General features: G+C 41.1%; 3 protein-coding genes across 8 annotated transcripts in view; 1 reads left to right on the top strand and 2 right to left on the bottom strand.

Annotated features, from left to right (window-relative positions):
- Positions 1-584: 584 nt before the first annotated feature.
- On the bottom strand, positions 585-15,530 carry LOC128309448 (cholinephosphotransferase 1). 5 transcript variants are annotated; one of them, XM_053045840.1, is made up of 7 exons: positions 14,520-15,530; positions 12,400-12,799; positions 9,705-9,833; positions 4,820-4,978; positions 4,572-4,736; positions 4,409-4,490; positions 585-1,161 (listed from the first exon to the last, which is right to left on the bottom strand). In XM_053045840.1, exons 1-7 carry the CDS (start codon positions 14,729-14,731, stop codon positions 983-985), a joined length of 1,326 nt encoding a protein of 441 aa, XP_052901800.1. In that variant the 5' UTR covers positions 14,732-15,530; the 3' UTR covers positions 585-982. The 5 variants fall into 5 exon arrangements, with proteins under 5 accessions (XP_052901800.1, XP_052901798.1, XP_052901802.1 ...); XM_053045838.1 differs by lacking the exon at positions 9,705-9,833 and adding an exon at positions 7,602-7,736 and having other exon boundaries at positions 4,343-4,490; XM_053045842.1 differs by lacking the exons at positions 585-1,161; positions 9,705-9,833 and adding an exon at positions 8,633-8,764 and having other exon boundaries at positions 2,221-4,490.
- Positions 15,531-15,798: 268 nt separating this feature from the next.
- Positions 15,799-17,354, top strand: LOC128297342 (protein farnesyltransferase/geranylgeranyltransferase type-1 subunit alpha). The gene is made up of 3 exons (XM_053032967.1): positions 15,799-16,027; positions 16,098-16,452; positions 16,595-17,354. Exons 1-3 carry the CDS (start codon positions 15,886-15,888, stop codon positions 17,115-17,117), a joined length of 1,020 nt encoding a protein of 339 aa, XP_052888927.1. The 5' UTR covers positions 15,799-15,885; the 3' UTR covers positions 17,118-17,354.
- Positions 17,355-19,326: 1,972 nt separating this feature from the next.
- Positions 19,327-22,350, bottom strand: part of LOC128296949 (growth factor receptor-bound protein 2) — a 37,696-nt gene continuing 34,672 nt past the window's right edge. For both annotated transcript variants that reach the window (XM_053032484.1, XM_053032485.1), the window contains exon 5: positions 19,327-21,678. In XM_053032484.1, coding sequence (XP_052888444.1) covers positions 21,505-21,678 — 174 coding nt within the window. In that variant the 3' untranslated portion in view covers positions 19,327-21,504. The remainder of the gene's footprint in view (positions 21,679-22,350) is intronic.

The raw sequence follows: 22,350 nt of genomic DNA, 5'->3' as shown, positions 1-22,350 counted from the left end.
TTCTTTCTTCATTGTTCACGCTTCGTGTTTCACAAGTCCATCCTTTATCACGCAACATTGTCCTTTTATTTCGGCTGCTGCTCACCCCACCGGTCCGGGCATATAATTCGTAAATCCTAGTAGCTTTCACTTCACAACTACCCACTATATAAATATACTGCTAAACAATTCTCTAACCATTCCGATTGCTTTCTGCCCAGGGAGGATCCTTCTGGGATATCCTCTGAGTGGGCAGTATGTTATTAGTTACTAATGGTTTTGGTAAAACCAAGCCGCTTCTCCGGTTGGTTCGTTTTGCATCTTAACTTACTCTTGCATTGTCTTTTTTTAGTTGTCTCGCACCGAAGTATACACTAATAAATCTAGCTCAATCTCTTCTGTTTGGGTTTGGAGGTGGTGAAGATGTTTGCTGCATTTAGCTCTAGCATTTGTGAGTTGGCTTTGTGGTGATGCCGGGTTTCTTTTCTTGTACAACTACATTCTAGTATCACCGAATGGTTATACGCATGCGGAACTGTGCCACGGTTGTTTCCTTTGTTTTTCTTCCGGATGCAGGACAAGCTTAGTTAATTTAGAGCACTTGCACTTTGTTTCCTTTTATGATACCGGCGATTTAATTACCTAAACTGATTTAAGCAGATTTTTCGTTGTCCGTACCGGGTTCGGCACCGGCTAAATGTTAGTTGTTGGTTGCTTTTTCGAGACGGGAGACTTGTTGGCAACTGATACAATGTATAGAACCATAGTATCGTCACCATCTAATCTAAAGCACCCTCCTGACGGCCAGTAACATTGTGGTCTAAGCGAAACAGAATCATGTTTCTAGGTATCATTCCCTGCAGACACGTAACCTTGGCAAGTGTGAAGCATTAAATTTCTATCCATCACCACAACCACCATTCCAAACCTTATCCCATCGCTGCTACTGCGTGGTGCCGGTTTATGTCGGGCCTTTTCTGTACATGCGTGAATTCTCACTCAGCTAAACGCGATGTGGCTTGCGTGGCGATGAATTCGGCGTAATCCGTGGGCTTGAGCTATCCTCCGATGCTGTTCGAAGGCCCAATCCCGGTGGCACCGTCAGGTTGCGTACTGGCGTCGTCGGATACGAACGTCGGTTGTTGTTGATGAGTGACTGTTGATGTTCTAGCTCTTCTATTTCTTTATCGCGAAAGAAATGTTGTTGGAAAAACGGAAGAAAAGAAGTGACAAACGAAAGAAAGTAGAATTAATATCACATATCATAATACAGCAAAACAATATTAAATTTTAAGTGATCATTCTATAAACCTCTAACTATAACTACAATGTTATACGCGCTATGAAGCAATGATTTAAAGATTTCGTGTTTTTTTTCGCTTATACTTAAATACTTAATACTTAAACAGAAAACCAAATACAAACAGATACACACAAACACAACGTAGTTAAAAGCCGGAAAGAGATGTCCTCTGCGATGCGATTACGGCTATTCGTCCCGTTGATCGGTACTGAAAACGCACAAGAACATCACGCACATACAACGCTACACACAACGAAACACACGGAGAGTTAAAGTTAGGCGGGAGTGTGAACGAACCTCTTACATGAACACGTAATCTGTTAACTTGTGATTCTACTATATATAGAGATAGAGGAAAGGTGTCAACTTATATCCTAACTGTTAGTAAGACATTAGAAATCATGCTCTGAACATATTTGGGTCTGTAGCTTAAATCGTGGCATTTTAATCCAAATGGCGTTGTAAATCATTTTTTACAACAGTATTTTAATTGAGTAAAATTTGTAAACAAAAACTATTGTTCGAATAAAATATAAGAATAGGAAAAAAAAATAAATGTATAGATATAATTAACTATATAATGCCACGAATCATGCTAAGAACCTAATACAAAAACATGTTAATTGGTTTTCTTAACTAAACAAGGCAAAGATTGGTTACTTCCTTGACAGAAGGAGAATGCAATCAATAAAGGATGTGTGCTTATCATATTCAGACTACAACGTGATGAAACGTTACGTATAAACAAAGTAATAACAAAACAAAAACAAAATCCTTTAAAAAAAACAGAAAAAAACCACAGCATTGAAAGAAGACATTCGATGTCGCAAAACGCAGTATAAGAGTACAAACACACACACAACACGCATAACAAAAAAGGATAAGGGAGGAACTCGAATTTTTAATTCATTACATTGTTACTAACCTTTCGCGGTTCTGTTTTTTTTTTCAGATAATGCCTAGCAAAGTCGGTAAAAAATATGCGCCGGCTCGTGTGTGTGTACATGGAGGGACATTATGGTATGTCAGTCACATACATACAAACGGTAAAGGCGTTACACGCTGATTAATGCTACAAAACAGAGGATGAATGTTTTCTCTCTGAAAAACACACACATACACACACACAAAAGATCTTTTCTCTCTTCCACTGGCTCCCCGGGAGGAAAAACGGGGATGTTATCCGCAGTAAAACAGTATTGTTTTGAAAGGATTCTTTTCTCGCGTAAGAAGCAATAGTCATACATGGGAGTGTGATTCGACTAATTTTCGTATCATTTTTTTTCCTACCATTATATTTTCCACGCAGTAATTTTCAAATATTTTGTTTTCTGTTTTCATTTGGCGTTTGTTATGGTGACGCTATCATCACACCCGTTAACCACTCTCCTTCCTTTGAGGATTATCAAACCAAACACGGGCTAGATATGTAACAAACGAAATTATTAAACGATCACACACGGTTGCATTGCATTGTTTATATGTACCTCCTGTCATCCTACCACAACTACCCGTCAATAATGAACACGCGATCATGACGTTGATCATGATGCGTGAACCTGCGCCTAACATATGTACTGACTCCTTTATACAACGCATTTTACTGTATTTCTATTTTCTTCAATTTGCTTTCACTCAAATCTACTGGCATGGATATTTTTACATGCTGCTTTATTACTGCACACAACCTTTTACGAATTGAAAATTGTATCATTCCCTTATCCAGTTTCCGCGCGTGTCACGAAACGATCGTTCGAATAAAAAATCTCTCCCTCGCTACTTGATCACGCGGCACTTTTAAAAGATTATCTCTATAAAAAAAAAAATATGTTCCAACAACATCGCACATACGTTAATTTTGAAAAGCATCACTATAATGATGCTTTTTGGTAGGGCTAAAGGCCCGTTAATGGGCATTTGCAGCGGTGTAGTTCAATACGATGCTTAACGCAATCTTAGTTTACGTACAAAATTTCCTACGGCATCCACCCTTTTAGTAGCCCCATAAATAAGCCACTACGTCTGCGCTTACTTTCCTCTGTCTTTGACGGTCGCTAATTTAACAGTGCTCTCCTATAGCATCACTTCATGCTACACTAACTGTGTGTACGTTTTAGTTTACAGCCACGGAAAAATCCGTTACTACTCGTATTAAAGTGTGAGCAAAACCATACGCAATTTATGGTTTAGTTACGGTACGAAAAACAGAATATTAACATAACACGTAAACGAAAGTAAAACGAAACAAAGAGCACAAACAATAACAACCTAACGTTAGAACCATTAACAACTGACCATGATGAAAGCTAGCACGAACGGAAGATTTTTAAGCTTATGGGAGACACAGTTGATAGTGGAGGGGCCAAATAGACAACGCATCATACATCGCATCACACACACGACAAGAACACACCACACTTATAGATGACAGTCACGTGTAGTTAGACTTTGACTGCAATTTGCTACACTGGTAGCACCTTTATATGATACTTTCCCAAGGGAGCTTGGGACATTTACTAAATCCATTAAGAAAGTGTGTTTTTTTTCTTGTGATGGAAATAAATTAATTCGTCTGCAGCAGAAAGAGCCGTAGCAAAAACATTGACACCCAACAGGTGGTTGACATCTGCCGGCTTCCAGCAACAGCTTTAGTGCAAAAGGATTGCGCGAGCGTGTAGATGTGTGTTGCGTGAGTGTCGCTTAAGGTGCAGCGATAATTGCAGCCTTACAGCGAATCCCTTGTGATCGCTTTTGCGAGTTTAACAGTGTACGATAAAGCTTATTGATTTGCCTAATCATCAAGACGACCTATTTTTTCTCCTTTTTGCTACCCTAGGCGTCCCGAAGCTGATATCCTACATTACAACCCACCCCACCAAAGTTAAAATCCCATCCGTATGTGCCAAAAGAGCTTTACGCGCAACCCGCGTTCTCACTGGTGCTGTGCGGAATTTTGCTTTCTGCTGCTGGCACGCGTTTGCTTTCTGTTGGCCGATTGTTGCTGCGAGGACGTCACTGACTGCTGGTGCTGTTGGTTGTTATTGGCTAAACTATGCGTACCGTTCTTGTTATCGTAATTGTGATGGTTGTGGTGGTGTTGGTGGTGATGCTGTGGAGGGTTCGTACCTTGTGATGTCATTACGGGCTTTGGTGGGTAGGGTATGCGGAAGAGTTCGATCTTCAAGTAGTCACAAATTTCCAGGCACACCTAAAATCGAGTATAAATGCATTAGCGCAATGTAGAAACTGTACAGACAGGTACACCATGGGTGTAGAATTGACCACTCACTTGACCACAGTATCGTATCAGATCGATAGTGCACCATAGCAAACAGAACCACAGCACGTAGTATTCCGGTAGAAAGCTGTTGAAGTACTGATTGAGAAACAGACACAGTGGTCCAATTAGTCCCCAGTCGAGGTATTCCATTTCGCTCTTCGTCATGTGGGCGACCTAAAATAGAATTAAACAAAAAACGCAATTATTCATTAAATATTCAGAAACTTACAAGCGATGCATCCTAGCTTTCCACTTACCACCAACCGGTTCGTCACCTTGGCCGTAATCATCCCGAACGCCATTATGTACAGGGCAGGATGATTTTCGTATATCTGATCAGTTGACTTCTGCGAGATCACGTACGCTGGTACTACGACGAACAGGAACGGGATGATCGGTGACAGCACGCTCGTGCCCTAATGGTTTGCAGATTTAGTTTGTTTTGTTTGTTTTGGGGGGCACGACCCAACAAAAAAGGGCCCCAAACGTGAAAGGTGGTTCAGTAGTACCAGGGGGAGGCCCGCGAAAGGGAGAGCATTGGTAAGTGATGCATAGGAATGCAAAGTAGAATAAAAAAATTCACAATTAGTACAGTGTCCAGAAGCGTACTTACTCCAAAACAAGCGGAAAAAGGGAAAATTTCAAAGGAAAGGAAAAGTACACAACACGTCCAAATACACGCGGTGCGAGTAATGGACTAATGCGCATACTTAGGGTTATGGCATTAACAAGCATAGAAGGTAAGGAAACAGGATGATTATTAATATGTTTTTTTTTTAAACGGATGAAGCAAATGTATTATTAGAACTAAATATATGTAATTGCAATGTGTTCTAGCAAACAAAAATTTTTAAAAAATTGACAATGGTGTAATGTGATCTGTCTTTTTTGTTTTTAACAAATTAACTAATAGCAAAACACAGTCAAAATCACAAAAGCAAAAAATGTTATTTACACCATCATGGTTGAATTCACTGGCAACGTTAACATTACTGATTTACATTTGACAAATTATTTATTTATATTCGTTAATTTCCTGTAGCTTAAGTTAGTAACGAATAATTTAGTTTTGAGTTTAAATGAGCTGATGAAAATTCAATATGCCAATTGTACAGCGGGGTGAGTGATATCATATAATGGTTAAGGAGTTTTGATCTATAAATATTTCAATAGGATAGGAACAGGAAAATAGTGTTTCCAATTTGAGAAAGTGTTAGGAGTTCTGCTGATTTTTTTCTCTTTAACCTTATAACAACGCCGATCCTTGGTAACCGTGTCAGTAAAATAAAATCAAAACCTTTGTTTTTGTTTCAAACATTGTTAGCTGTTGTTCTAATGTCCATTTTGTAAGAGTTGTAAGTCTGTTTAATTTTTGTTTTGTAATTAGTCATCCAAAAACCGCCCACAAAAAGCTGTTTCACTAATGAAAATCCCGAATCAGGTGTCATGTGTTTTTTTTTGTTTGTCATCTACTAATATAATTCTTGTGGCCTTTAAAACAAATACTACAACCAGCTTAGCATCACACTCACTCAAGCAATTATTAGCGCAATTCTTCATCAAGAACAGTGACCCCGAAGGAAGAGTGCGCGAGTTATATGTGTGTTTTGACCAATGTTAGGACGCAAAGAGCAAGACGATTGAAAACCCCTGCATTTAACGTTTCTTTTTTGTATATCACTTCGTCCCATCATCGATCAGCTTCTTGATTGATAAAGGTCAACATTATGATTGGTTTACTTTATGGAAATTGAATGATTATATTAACCTCGCGGTAAGGTTGTGTTCGTTGCAAAATTCACGCATGAACTTCTATCTTTAATGTAATGCATTGCGAGCCACGAAATAACGCAACAGTAACGAACACGATAAGGAATATAAAACTACTGTATAAAGTGTGCAAATAAACAAAAATGCTCTGAAAAATATGGAAAAACAAACGATCTGATTCGAGAGACGATAGGAATGAGACAGAAACCCGTTTGCTATAAATTGACGTCACAGTGAAGCGCGAAAACAGCGAATAACGTAATATTCTTACAGGTCAGAAACATATCAATTAAATGTGAAACATTACACTTCTACAGCACTCGACATTGTCACACATCCTCAAGTTTCAACATTTTCCATTTACTAATCTGCTTTATTTCTCCTAAAAAAATAGTTATAACTGCTTTACTAATGTCTCTACTACTTTATTACTAAATTAATCAAAGAATCAATACAAAATAATGAAATAAAAATAAATTTGCAAATTGGGTTGTTTTGTCTGTGTAGAAACACTTGTTCAAGCAGATAGATACATAAAAACATGATTCTTTGGCGAGCAATGATTGTTTTATCATTATGGACTAATTCTATAAGGATTCATTATTCTTTGAGGATTCCCTATAAAAACTGGCATAGAGTATAATTCCGGCCAATAATAGAGACTAATAATAGACATTCAGACTAATGCTTTCCAGGACTCATTCATATTAATAAATCTGAACAAGATTCACCCAACGCTACTAGGTACCGATTGAGGAAATGTATCTACTATTTGAGCTTTAACTTAATTATTTGTAAGTGCTGGTACTAGTTTGCTTTTTTTTCTGACAAATTATCTATCTGGGAACTCCAAGTTGCGAGTAAATAAAAAAAAAATTATGGATTTTTCGTACATATTGAGTTTATATCTTCTTTTATGAACATGAGGAAAAACAATGCTCAGCTCTGTAGAACGTGTAATGAAGACATTTGCTTTCTGACCTGTGAAACCCTACAATTAGCGAACTATCGGCACATAATCAAATCAAGCGAGAGGACACTTTACTTCCATTCGACAATATAAAGCTAGCGTACGAGGGACTAGCTAAAGGGGACAGCAACAGGAACATTTAATTGCTTACAAAAAAACCAAACATATAACAACGGTAAGTGGTTGAGTTATGAAAAAAGGACCAATCTAACATAGCACACTCAGCGCATACAGAAACACGTTACACACATGTTAAACACACACCACAAACACACACACACATAGATTAGTGGCCTTACAGCGACAGTTGATCCATTCTTGCCCACGCCACCGGTAAAGATAACGGCCGAGTTCTGATACGCGAGCAGCCCGAACACAAACACGGCAAAGTAGAGCGGGATCGTCTTAACGTCGATGCCCCCCATCAACGGCAGCTGTTGGGCGTTCGTTGTTGAGGCCGTGTTGGGTAGGGCCACGTGGTTGAAGTTAGGGTAGTGGTAGTAGTAGTAGTAGTAGTAACAAGGACGATTAAGTACCAAATGGGGGGTTGTTGTTTTATTTGTTTTAGTAATAGAATTATCTCCAATCGTTTTTGGAAAACGGTTTGTTAAATTTGCAAGCGAAAACCAAATGGAAGCCAAGGACAAGAAGACCGAGTTGCAGGCGCAGACGCGAGATAAAAAAAAGGAAGAGAACGAAAGCAGCAAATAATGAGAAGAGAAAAGAAAGAAGAAAAAACAAGAAGATTGGAAAAATGAGTAAAAAGAAAGAAAAAACCATTTCGATAATTATGTAACACAATATATTCCGTAATATTGGAAGAAGATATAAACGAGAGTAGTACAATTTGCCCTAGAATGTTATTGATATAAAGAAAAAAGATATGTGCATATAATCTGTAAAGTAAAGGATTCAATCAAACACGGGCACAGAACAATAAACGAACGAAGTAACTCAAAATTATTCAACGTCGGCACTGGTTTCTTTACCAACTTCAACTTCCATTCGAGTAGACCAACAGGTACGCTAACCTAAAACCACTTACTAAACCTACCACTGTACCGTGTGTTGATATAAAACATGTTGTTGAGTTTGCCCTGTGTTTATCACGTGTTAATCTGCCATCTTGTTCTGCATTTACTGAGTAGAGTTGCCGCCCGCATTAGTACTTTCGTGTTAGAACAATCGGTGTGAGTACAAATGATGTTTGGGAACGGAAAATAGTTGAATAAATGATCAATTAAGAGCAAAGGGAGAGCACAGGAAGTAAGGGATGCAGAGAAGAGTGAATGGTTTCGGTAGATAGTAACACATCGAGAAAGATGCTTACAGCAACGGTGGACCCGTTCTTGCCAACGCCACCGGCGCGAAAACTCTGGCAGAAGGTGACGAACATTTGAACAAATCCGAACGTAAAGAAGGCACACACGGTGTGGTTCCAGGTGCCACCGATGATCGGTATCTGTGTGTAAGTAAGTAGCAGGATCATACGATACGGGGCAAAAAATGCGCACAAGAAGAAGGAAAAAAAAACAACAAACAAGAGAAAGAGAAAAAAAAACAAATAGAACGAAATAGAAGCGTTAAAAGGTCAACAGTCAGAATATGGTAAAGAATTAGAGGAAAAAGAAAAAAACACTGAAAAATTAAACAAAAAACATATAAAAGACACGATGAAACAGAAGGTAAAGAGTTATCACATACAGAGCATTTAATCACAGGCAGGCATTCGCAAACCGCGGCAGGCATCGCACGAGTATAACATATAAGACAACCCCAAACCCACGGTATGAAAACACATTGCAAAAGGCATGCAGCGATCGTCAGAGCATGGTTCTTCCACAATCGATCACCCCCATTCCACCCCCCAAATCCGCAAAATGTGGGCGTGAATCGATTTACCTTTTAAACGAAAAAAAACAACCCACAACATAACAGCGACAACAAAAAAACACGACATAAAAAGTTACAAGTTCGCGGGACATGCGACAAATTCTTCCCCGGACTAGGATGCATGCTTGGGTAGACGAAAACAACACAACCAAAAATACGCATGTAAGAGCATGCTAAGGATCAGGCGCTGAAGGTTCGTTTTTTAAAAACTGTTAACGTCATGGATAGTCTCATTTCGGCATTTGATCGGTCTTAAGATGGGTTTTTATCGGTCAGAATATTTTGTAGCAGTAAAGGGTGCATACGGCTGAAGAAAGAAAAGTCTTTAAAATTGACAGTTATACGCTTGTCATTGGTAAGACAGGACCGGTTAGACAAATATAATGCCATAGGAGAACATTATATTGCGCTGATAAATTGGACCAGGGAGTTTGGTAATAGTGGGACGCAGTAGTCAAGGAGGGACTGAGTGAAAGAAGGAATGGGTATTGGCAAACTTATGAACTTACGGCGACCGTTGATCCGTTTTTACCGACACCGCCGGCTCGGATCACCGAGAAGAACTCCAACAGTGACCAACCACCGCACAGGATGGTCATGATCGCCATCGAGCTCCACAGTTCGAGCTGTCCGAAGATCTGCACGTGGCGGGGAAGAGAATGTTTACCATTCGATTCGTTTCGAAAAAAGGGTACCGAGGAGTTGCGCGGAAGGTTTGAGTTATGCGAGGAGCCGGATTTGGAAAGAAATGGTTAAAAATATAGAAAGAGGTTTATAATTATTGAAACTTGGCAAACAGATGAGAGGTTCATGAGGGGTATCCATGGTCTAGATGTGCCGATAAGAAATCGTAGATTAAACAGGAGTTTGTTATAGGAATTTAGGCAACAATGTCGTGGCGTGTTGCCAATCAATACGTAAGCCATGTGGTCTAATATCCTTTGGACCGTAAACTTCAAGCAAGGACAACGTTCAGGTCAAAATCCAATATGCCAATATGTGTAATTTAAAAGATCCCAAAGAACACACTTTACATATAGAGTCTTCACGAGATCGAAATTCGCGTATGTTGAATCCGGTTGCAATATTGTTTTTACTACAAAATCTCAAACATTTCAGCTTACTTTTTTTTAAAGAAATCATTAAATTTGGAAGGCATAACCTTCAATTTTGTATTATTAACTAACTAATCTGTCAAATTCAAAGGTCTTTATCTACGTATCTGCAAATATACCGCGTGTATCTCACTTAGTGCAAGTTTACAAATACAATTCAAATTCGAAAACCACCACTGAGAACTGGTAAACATAAGATTATTCGAGCGTTTCGAACTTTTCCGTTAGCATTACAAACAATTAATCTATTTCTAAAATAAAAAAAAGATCTCCTAGCGACACACCTAGAAACTGATCATCAATAACATGGAAAAAATATATGGGTTATGGTTTGTAATTGAAATTCACACTCCAATTTTTGTGAAAATGAAGGCAAGTGAGAGATTCACGTTCAGTTTTATGATTTCGTTGAACAATCCAGTTTCAAAACTGTGCGATGAAATATTTTGATGTTTCGAAACCGTGCGATTATTTACGTTTTTCACAGGGCACGACATTCGGTGGTAACAAACTCAATCAGGATTTATCGTCTATAAACTACGCATTCAATTTTTCTCGTTTTTATAGCTTTTCATCTGGATGTTACGATTGCAAATTTTGTTTGTGGTTGTACCATTTGGAGGTTATAGATTTAATTTACCTTTAACTGGGAAATCACATATTTCATCCTAATCGAGCTTCCAGTTAACTACATGGTACAGCTTTGTGAATAAGTAAAGTTTATACCATTACTTACTACTTTCCCAAAATATTTGCATATTATTATGCTACATCGCAGATGCAAAATCAACACCTAAATTACGAAGTCAGCGTTTAACCTATTGTACAACGGAACAATTGTACTGATTGACATCTTTCATCATACGGAGGTAGAAGGTAAAAGAAACGAGCGGAAAGAAAATCATGCGCTGATAAGAGCGACAACACTCAACCCCAATCAAACACGGTTCGATGGTCAGAAATAAGCATGTTTGTACAAACAGTATTTACGCTTTGAATTGAACCACTAAATCGGACCACTCCTCTGCAGTGGTTGAGACATATCTATATATGTACGTAAAGTTTTTGCTTTTGCATTACGTACTACCTTATCACATTGCATTATCGACAAGCGCCATCGAACGATTGGCACTATGGTGTGATAATCCCAAAAAAAAGTAATAAAAACCCTCCCTAAACGGAAACCTCCAAGAGTCTACAGGTTTATGAAAACGAATAAAAGAGCAATAAGTCAGGTGTGGAAGAAACCCCCCCGTAATGTAATGCTTGATTTGTGTATTTGTGCGTTTTGATGTACGTTGGAAGGGAGTAGCCGTCCGCTAGGCTGTACTTTGAACACGTACGGCGCGATATGCGATGCGTCGACTTCACGCGCAAAGATTGTGGTAGTCCGTTCCTCCGTACCAAACACAAACACATAAACGAATTAAAAAAAAACAACATCATCACACCATGTGCTCAGACACGCAATATCTAGAGCACCGGCCAAAGCGAGAAAGAGTGAAAGAGGGGATGATTATGGGACTCGCCGCACAGTGCTTTCCACGCAAGTTATTATCCATTTGCATAATGTGAGAACAAAACAACAAAAAATGGTAATACACCTACTTCATTACAATGCATTCGAAAACTGCACTGCAATGTCCCATTATACGTTTGCCTAAATGGATCAAAATCGACAAGCTATGGTCCGATAATGTATCCGTAACGAACCGTGGTATTTATCTTACTTTCATTCGCCAAAAAAAAACCGCAACCGTCCCGGCTAGATAGACCCGGTAGCAATTGTGGCTAATAAAGTGTAGGTGCAATTTGTGCTATCACATCATACCCCAACTTCGCAACTATCCAATATATCAGCGAGAGTCAAGGTCCAATCAATCAAGGGTGAGATCATGGTCACCTTTAGTGTGTCGTTTCGGACCAAACGTTGAGAAATTTCCTTGCAGCTTCAAGATGGATCAAGAGACCGCCCAGATCCAGTATCCAGATCTAACACACTGCTTTTAATGCTCCGTGAATTGTTTCGCTATGCTGAAATGAAGAATTTAACTGTCAGACATCCCGGTTCCTACGCACTACTGCTTACCTTCGTCATCCAGATCGAGGGACCGAACACAGCCGATATCATGTGGATGCCGATGATCGTGCACTGTGCTTCGGTAACGTCGATGCGCCCGAAACGCAACGTGCCAGACACGTACGTTTGCCAATGGGCACAGTAAAACAGCGTCATGGCGCAGAAACACTGGAAAAACATCCACCGCGGGTAGTAACCAAGCTGGACGGAGATACACGCCGACAGGGCGACGAAAACAGTCGATATGGAGTCACAGCCGTGATCGAACAGCTCGCCAAGCGGCGAGGATGAATTGGTTCTGCGCGCCTGTTTGCCGTCGATCGCATCCAGACTTTGGTAGATGAACAGCCCGAAACCACAAAGCGCTGAAGCCCATCTGGGTGGTTCCTCTCGCCCGGTTGGGCTGAAGCTGCAATGACACGGAAAGAATTGCAATATGTTAGTCACTAGAATTACAAAGCCGAAGAGAATGGTTTGGAGTCAACCTTGGATGTTTTGAGGGAGGTTTGTTATGAGAAAATATCCTACGAATGAGAGCAACGCTATCTCTTGGTGCGGGAGTCTCTACTTCATACGAAAATTACCTTAGGCCAATCTTAGAGGTCTCGATTTCCGAGTTGTGAAAAGAACTCTATGCTCTCAAATTCCAAAATAGAATTTTATATACCCACAACTGGTCGATACGATCGGACGATCGGATCATGTACAGGAGAGAACAACATTCTACTTGTGAGATATTTCGAGTATAAATATTAAAATCATATAAGATATAAAGTGTAAGATCAATAAACAAAATAAATTAATTTCAATCACTGAATATTCAGGAGAAGTATCTATTCATGAAATGCCAACCCACAACTGATTAGAAACCGTTGAGGTTTGGATTTCATGTCTTTTATTAACGATCTTTCCTGCTCGTATATTAATAAAGTGTGTTGAGATTCGTAAGTGAAGGTGAGATGAAGGATTAATAGGATGATCATTTTCCTTGCGTTAGCATTATCTTACATCGTCGGGTGTCCCCGTCCGTTGGTCATTATTTGTTGTCTTTAGAAGAACTATGGTGTCAGCTTATTTTGTAATAATGCCCTATCCTCTTTAAATGATGGCTAGTTAAGCCGCATTCCGGTGGACTATGTATTTAATAAATACCAAGCACAAACAATCCACTGCGAAGTAAACATTTTTTATCTACCCTTAACTAATGTATCAAACAACTAACCCCGACACATCTAAATTCGACATTTCAATATCTGTTGAGTACCGAGACCCAAACTCAACTTTCCTCCGCCGTTGTTTTCGTGCTTGTTGCCTGCTTGTGCGTACTTTTTATTTCCACAATCAACGTTAAAAGGAAAGAGTGTGTGTGAGAGAGAGAATTAAAAATGTAGCAAAAATAAAGTACACGCGTGTTACGTTGCTTTCGGCGGGGTTTTTTATGGTACAACACACAAAAAACAGTAGCAGTTTCGTTTCCTTGGAAACGCATAGCACGCAACAGCGTAGAGATGGGTCGAATTGGAATTCTTTCCCGTAATAAATTCAACGTGATCATTTCCCTGAAACGGAAAAGTTCACCATTTTCGATGCAGCAGAACCACTCGCGGAAGTAATTGTTCACGTTGTTGGCTTATCAAGCACGCGAAACTGGCTTGGCAAAGGGAAAGCTAATATTGAATTGCACTAGTAAAAAAGAAAACAGACCAGCAAATAACAAGTCCATCCCTGTTGAACCATGACGATGCTAAAACAACCCTCCCAAGTGCGTTCCTTGCGGCGAAGAAGGTATAACAACCGCTCTTTGCAAAGTGAGTGCGCCCTCAGCTTGGTTCGGTTCATTTTCGTCTACTTTTCCGTTACTGTAACCAGGCCCGCCCGCTCCGCGTTTCTTCTCGTTTTATCTGGCGATGATATACTTCGCGAAATTACATAATTGCGACTACGCTGCAGGCCGACCCCGTGCTATCTACCGTACGCCGCTAACTTCTCTACGTGTTTCAGACATGTCACCTCACTTCGATACAAAGATGTGCGAAGATTGGCCCTTATACTGTCGTCGTCAAGGACAAAATGTAGGAAAAAAAAGTTTAAATTGAATCGTCTGTAGGCAATGCGGTCGGGTTACTTACTAGATCAGAATCAGCGTAGTGGCGATGTTGATCAGCAGGCCTACAGTCGTGATGAGATTTGGTGCTAACCAGAGTGGCACCTTCGATACGAGCCAGCACCACCAGGGCTGCAGGAACGGATCCATTAGGCTGACATTGGTGCAGGAATATTTGTGTTCAAAGAGCTTCTTTAGCTGCGCCGGATGCAGCAGCTTTTGCTTGTAGAAATACATCGCTGATGTTTGGTGTATTCCAAGTCGAGAGATGTTCTACAGACTATTCACTTTGTCGGTTGTTCCGTAGTACGGGAAAAAAACTGAAAACAATACACCAACTGACAGTTGTTGGTTGCGGATGGTTTCGAATCGCCCTTTCTGGGTACACCGCGCACGGAACGGGAAGTGCTATACTCCACAGGAATTTTCTCACTGAACTTTACACCGCGATTTCTTCTCCACTACCATCGCACACCTGGTGCACGGACAAACAATCTGCCCTGCCAATGATGACAACGTGTCGCACACTTCGGCTGAGTATCTTCCCGGAACGGCACACGTATCCCGCACTACACTGCACCACGGCACAGCATCAGCTATGTTGTAGGGTCAGACAACCGGAGCGGCGAAATTTTTCTTCTTCACCCGTGACCGTGAATCATCCAAACGGATGTGAAAGGAAGCAAAGGCCAGCTTTGTACTTCCCTTAACAAACGCACTGCTACCCCGTCAGCAGCACCCGCAACCGATGACGGGCGAAAGTTTCACGCACGCAGAATGGCCCGCTTTAAAGCTTTCGGCAGGAACTTTACTGTATTCCGCACTAGTACTCGGTGCCTACGGGACAAAGGAACACGGGAGACCGTCAATATTCGCACGTCTAGATACAATAATCGCGCGATTCCTCCACAGCCCAATACGGCGAGCTATGGAACGGTTTTCTTTTCGTATGATTGCTGGCGATGGATGCACTCACACCACAATCTATCACGCGATTTTCCCCTCCATTGAACTGCGTTTGACGAGTGTCGCACTACTGTCAAAAAGACAGTTTGCCAAGATAAATAATCCCTTGATGGGATTTGTGGAAATATACTCACAAAAATAAATTCCTAAAAATATACTTCTTCTAAACTCTAAAAATATACAGTATATTTTATGCAATTAACGCTATCTGCGTAAAAATGTTTAGCCCGTCTGGGTTATCAACTGTCAGAAACAAACATACCTCATTCTCTCCATATATCTTGATATTTAACGGATGACAGATTGTAAAACATGCACAATACAAAAAAACATACAAAAACACACTCCGTTTTCGGCAATAAATACGGGTTTGCATCGTTAAAATCATTCTTTAAGCTTTAGAAACAAACGCACGTTCCTACTCGATGGCAGACGGTAACAGTTCAGATGAAGACTTTTCCGACGATTGGGTATTGTACTCGCGCCGGCCGGAATGGTCCGATCTTGACCCGTTGCCACAAGACGATGGCGAGAATCCGGTCGTGATGATTCAGTACAGTGAGCGCTGTAAGTATTAAATGCATATTTTTGTTGTCCTTGAACGATTCCACACAAAATCCTGCCTTTTCTTTTGCAGTTAACGATGTATTTGGATATCTGCGAGCGATCATTTCCCGACAAGAGAAGTCCCAGCGTGCCCTGGAGCTGACGAAGGACGCAGCCAAGCTAAATGCAGCCAACTATACCGTATGGCAGTACCGTAGGGACATACTGAAAGCGCTCAATGCCGATCTGCACGAAGAATTGTCTTACATTGGGCGAGTTATTGCGGACAATCCGAAAAATTACCAAGTTTGGCACCATCGTCGTGTTATCGTGGAATGGTTAGATGATGCGTCGAGCGAGCTGGCGCTGACCGAAAACATTCTAGACATGGATGCGAAGAACTATCATGCATGGCAGCATCGGCAGTGGGTCATAAAAAATTACAAGTACGTTGCATTACGCACGTAATGATGTTTGTCTACTGCGGGCCGTAGCGCTACGTGACTGTAGATTAGTGTCATTTGTGTATTTTGCTTGATAAGTCTGTTTTATTAATGAACCGCCCGTCGTTCTTCTTTTTCTCCTTAGCCTGTTCGACGATGAGCTGCATTACGTGGACCGGTTAATATCGGAGGATATGCGCAATAATTCCGCCTGGAACGAACGGTTTTTCGTACTTAAACATGGCGGCTTTACACCGGAAGTGCTCGAGCGAGAGGTCAACTACGTTATCACGCGCGTGGGTCTCATCAAGAACAATGAGAGCCCGTGGAATTTTCTTCGCGGGCTGCTGCAGCAAGGCACCGGGAAGCTAGCTCAGTTCCCAAGCGTGATCGAATTTTGTGAGGCACTCTATGACGATGGCATCCGATCACCGTATCTGCTGGCGTTCTTGGTGGATCTGTACGAGGAGCAATACTTTGATGTGATCGAGTCGGGTGGCAATGATGCTGAAGCCGAACTGTATCATCAGAAGGTGCAGGATTTGTGCGAGTCGATGGCCAACCAGCACGACAAGATACGCAGCAAGTACTGGCGATACATTGCCGAGAACTTCAGGCGGAAAGCTTCCGAACGGACAGCGGCAGGCAGCGGCAGAAATGGCGTTTAATAGCAGAAGATTGGTTAAAATGTGGGCTCGTGGATGGGGCGATGATTTTGGATTTAGCAATAATTTTGTTAGTTTTTTCTCCTTTTCCTTCAATAAAAGCTTAGCTGGCAGCAATTAATTTACCACAATATGGAAACTATTTACTAATCCGTAGCGAAGCAGTATTGCGAAGGATGTTGAACAGAGGGATTAGGCGATTTGCAGGGCTCTATCTGCTTTCTACGCTGAATTATGATGATATCTATTTTACCCTATTTGATTACAATCAGTGGAGGATCAATCCACTTGGAGGCCCAGGGCGGAATTATAGTTGGGGCCTCTAATTTTAAAAACGATGAAGGAGGGGGTTGAGGGCATTGAGGCCCTTGAAATGATCTGCAACCACATTTGTCCAATTTTCCTATGATAGTCCCGGTACAAGAATCGGTTCCTGTCGCGCGTCGATCGATCGATCCGCAAAACATCTTTCGTACGGATTGTCCTTGGACCGTCATCATTGCGGGCGGATCCTTCATCTCGCTCAAACTTTCCGCCGGCTGATACGAAATTCCATACAAACCATACATACTTTGTTGTAAAGGCAAGAGTGTAATAAAAAAACGAACAAACAAACAACTGAAAATACTTACAGCAATGCAAATTAATTATTGTGTTTCGACTCTTAAATTCGCGATTTTCGTTTCGCAACAAGCACCATCCGAAAGTATTTTTATTGATAAAACAATATGTAAGTATAATGGGTGTGTTTTATTTGATAAACGTGGTTATTTTTGAAGATTCTGTTTTATGAACTCCATCCTCACCATGTCGATCGTTCCACGCACATTATTTTCGTTTTTTGCGCATGCGTTTAAATCTCCACCAGTCGATGAAAAAAATGCGTTTCCGAAATTCCATAAAAACTTGCCGTCGTCGTCGGCCGGTACGAAATTCCATACAAAACGGGCTGGTTTCAGATTTGCGACACCAAGAGAGCATCCCAAACAGGAGGTAACATGTATGTCCCTGCAGCGTGCATATTGCTGATCCGCTCTCACGTGTTATCATTGCGCGTGATAGAAGAGTTTCTCACACGTTGGCTATTATTGCAGGGTTTTTGGGGACTATATTGACATGTCAGCGTGATGTTGTTTGGCTCGTTTTGGTATCTCATATAATTGTCTCAAATATCTCCTAAAATATAATATAATATAGTCATTGGCAAGTTATCGTTTGCCAGCAACAACATTTGACGGTCATTCGATAGCTCTACCGAACTTGTCAACGCATATAGCCTTTCCCGAACAAAGCAACACCGAGCTGGGCTCGTCAATACATACGACGCGAACCCTGCATCGCGCACCATCGCTCTCTTCAAGATGAAGAATCGCCTCTCTCATTCGCACACCTGTCTTATCACGTGGGAGTCTTATCACGCGGTGCTCGCATTTAGCATCGGCAGCCGATCTCGCTCTCACCATTCGAGCGATACGATCGCCGTGTGTGGCTATGTGTAGCGTGTGTATGCACGGCTGAGATAATCAGCTGCGTACCGTCGGCTGATACGAAATTCCATACAAAACCGGCTGTTTTCAGATTTTCGACACCAAGAGAGCATCCAAAACAGGAGCTGACATCAATTCCCCTCCAGTATGCATATTGCTGATCCGCTCTCACGTATTATCATTGCGCGTGACAGAAGAGTTTCTCACACGTTGGCTATTATTGCAGGGTTTTTGGGGACTATATTGACATGTTCAGCGTGACGTTGTTTGGCTCGTTAGGTATCTCATATAATCGTCTAAAAAAAGCCAGAAATGGTAGGCTTCAATATCCTGAGGATGTCGTGCCGATAAAGAAGAAGGAATTTGAGTGCACTGCATACTTCTCTTGCGTAGCCGTGTAATCGGGCCGATATAGCTAGTCAAATAGAAACAAATGTTTTATATAACCAAGGATATATAAAATCCAAGGATATTTTCGATCAAATTGTTTCCTTTTTAATTAGATTTTGTGCTATAAATTAACTCTGCTGCTAAATTTCCAAAACTCGCACAATCGGCACAAATTGTTTGGGGCCCTCAACACGGCGTTTGATCCGCCGTTGATTACAATATCAATGCGTAACTTACCTTTTTCCTTGCAATATGCAATGTTAACATCGTCGTGTGACATTGTGAGAAACACACGAACCGGACACTCGGTTTCGAATATTTTTATATCTCTGGTGTTATTATTAGTTTGTTTCTTGTTTGCTCTTAATAATTTTTTTTCTTATTCCATGTTCACTACTACTTTTCTCCACTAGTCTCTCTCGCCGCCGTCCGTTCCCGTCCTTCCGACCTTCCAAGCGTTTGTTGTTGTTTCATTTTGTGGCCTCGCTAATTAGATAGTATATGGTTCTCGCACTTCCCGAGAAGGTACGCACATACACACTCCTCACACGTACGAACTACTTTCACCATCATTGCATTTGTCGTTTGCTCATGTTTCGTTTCATCTCCCATTGATTTGCTCGTTTTTCCTTTGTCTCGCTGTTTGTTTGTTTTTTTGAGTTCTTCTTTCAACTTTATTATGTCACTTGTTTGAAGAAATGCGCTATTTTGATAATATGCTTAACCTTTATACAAATGGGTTCACTTGAGGATTCATTTATTCTTTCACCTTCATACTTTCTTGTTTTCCTTCCGATCTGATTCGCTGTTCGCTTCAGTCGCCACACATCACGCGCTCGTTTTCGGCATTGCCAGTTGCTCCACAATCTGCGGTACGTTAGAGGGATTGGTTTTGTTTTCGTTTTTAATACGCTTAATTAAAGTTTCAAAAATCCGATCGTCTCATTTTGGCAAATACGCACACACACACACACACTCGATACGAAATTTACGGAAACATATTGCGCAAATTTGTGGAGCTTCCACAATTGTAAATGTTGCAGCAAATGCAGCTTACTTTATGGTTTTGATTTGTGTTTCACTTCCCACGCTTGGCTGTATCTATACCAGGGTAAAACCAGGTAAAGGATGTTTACAAAATCACATTCAAATTCAACCTTTTGAAACATCTCCATTATTTTGAAAATGACCAAGCAAAGGTTGACTGGGGAGATTGTAAAACCGAAACAAATGCCAACGTGCATCAAAAAGGATGAGTACAAAATGGTTGGGGGACACATTTCCATTCAACGGTACTAGTTGAACTATACACACACACACACACACGCATACACAAGCCGTGACCCGATGGGATGCTGATCGTACAGCAAACCAAATGCACTGTGTGTTAAAAAGGAGTATAAATTGTGTAAGATTGTACAAAAAACTGTTTCTAAACTAAGCATCTAAAAATGAGATTGTGTGTGTTTGCGGCATAGGTTTGATATCGATCAAATTAACGCAAGCATTTGCAGCAAAAAGGGCTAGCAATAAAACATGTTCCTTTCGCTTATTCGAATTGGGGGGTTTCGAACTCTTTTTGTGAGGTTCTATCTTTTGATCTCATTTTGATTTGTGTGATATTCTATGAGACGTGGTACACAAGGTGGTTACGGTCCTGCTCTTTTTGCTTTTACTTTTCTTTCCCTTCTGTAAACCTAACTTTAACGTTCAATATTAGCCCGATTGCTACACAACTAGCATATTACAACACTTCCATTCGCATGTTTCGAGTCTTTCTAACTTCTCCCGTTCATTTGACACCTGGCACGTTTTCTATTGCGTACTCCGTTTTACGTTGCTGTTCCGTTACATTGTTTCCTTCCTTTTTCCGTTTCTTTTGCATTGTTCTCTACACATTTAAAAAATATATAATATTTAAAGGGATTTGGGGGGAGGGAGGGGATTTTTATCATTTGCGGTGATTCCGTTCCCGAACGTCAGCCTCGATTAACATAATCCTGGTATTGCGTTTGTGTATGTGTGCGTGTGTGTGTGTGTGTGTGTGGATAGAGAGAGAGAGGAGGCGAGATACTAAAAACGGGAAGGTTCCATTGTTGTGAGTTTCGAATTGTTGCAATTCCCCTAGCGATCTTTACACACACACTGCTTACTGCTGGCAATTATTAATGGTTGACATTTTCGTTACGGCTAATACCTTCCTTGCTGTTCAATAATCTGAATTTCTGTTGGGTTGGGGTTACTGTATTCAAAACGTGTATAAACTGTACTATAAAACTGAGCGCATATATGCGCCCACCAACTGTGGGGATGATGGAGCCTTTGTGGAAGGTTTGTAGTTTTGCGGGCGCTCGCAGTTTTGCCCATTCTGTCTCGGTTGAGACGTGGTTCGCAGTTTTGCACGTTTGCTGTCCATTCCGCTCGCTTGTTCCCCGCGGCTGGCATGTGTATATGTGTGAGGGTATGCATGTACGGTGTGCTGTGCGCCAGGAGGCGAGTAAAATACTTATGTTTTATGAATGGTACGGTGCTACGTATATTGCTGGAAACAGTCCTTTCCGGTTGCCGATCTCGCCATTCCACCAATGCTCATCGGAACGATCCGTCACCGTGATGACGTCCCCTCGTCGGAAGTCCAGTTCGCCGGATTCTTGCGCTACGAAGTCGTACAAAGCCTGCACCAACATCTAAAAAAAAATACAAATAAAACCCAACGTGAGAACATGGTAGTGATACATTTCTGTCTATCTAAAAAGCAACCTCGACAATCGGCAATTGAACTCAAAGGACGGATAAAACTATCCTTAAAGCATTTCTCGTTTATAGCCGGTAGAGAAGTTGCCAGAAATGGTCGCTACTAAAGTGTGCCTTCCGTGCAACTATCTTATCAAGCACACATTTATACCACTTTTCCTCGTACCGGACAGTTACCATAACGCTACACTGGGCGTAATTCAATCCGAACAGAAGGCCATCTAAGGCCGACCGTGTGGTCGGGGATGCCAAAAGGGACATTATTATTACATTTCTCCTTTCCGTTGCCGCACGCTTCTTCGCCTAGCAAATGGAGGGCCACAACATCCAATAAAAAGAATGCGTCCACCTGATTGGCTCGTGGAGAGGTGGTGATAAAATTAAATTTACGCCATTAACATTTTACCAGCACGGGCGCAGCCCAGCACTAGAATATGTGCCGGCTGTTTTCTTCTACAAAAAGAGACTGGATGTGAGAGCACATCCTGTGCTTGGTAATTTCTAGAACTGATGCAGAAACATCGCTACGACACTCAGAATGGCCGTTTGCAGGATGTGTAAGGAAGTGGTAGAAAGAAAACAAAAGTGCTACAGTACAGACAATT

This window comes from Anopheles moucheti, chromosome 2 (genome assembly GCF_943734755.1).
Source record: "Anopheles moucheti chromosome 2, idAnoMoucSN_F20_07, whole genome shotgun sequence".
Classification (NCBI taxonomy): Eukaryota; Metazoa; Arthropoda; class Insecta; order Diptera; family Culicidae; genus Anopheles; species Anopheles moucheti.
This window is presented reverse-complemented; position numbering and strand designations above follow the sequence as displayed.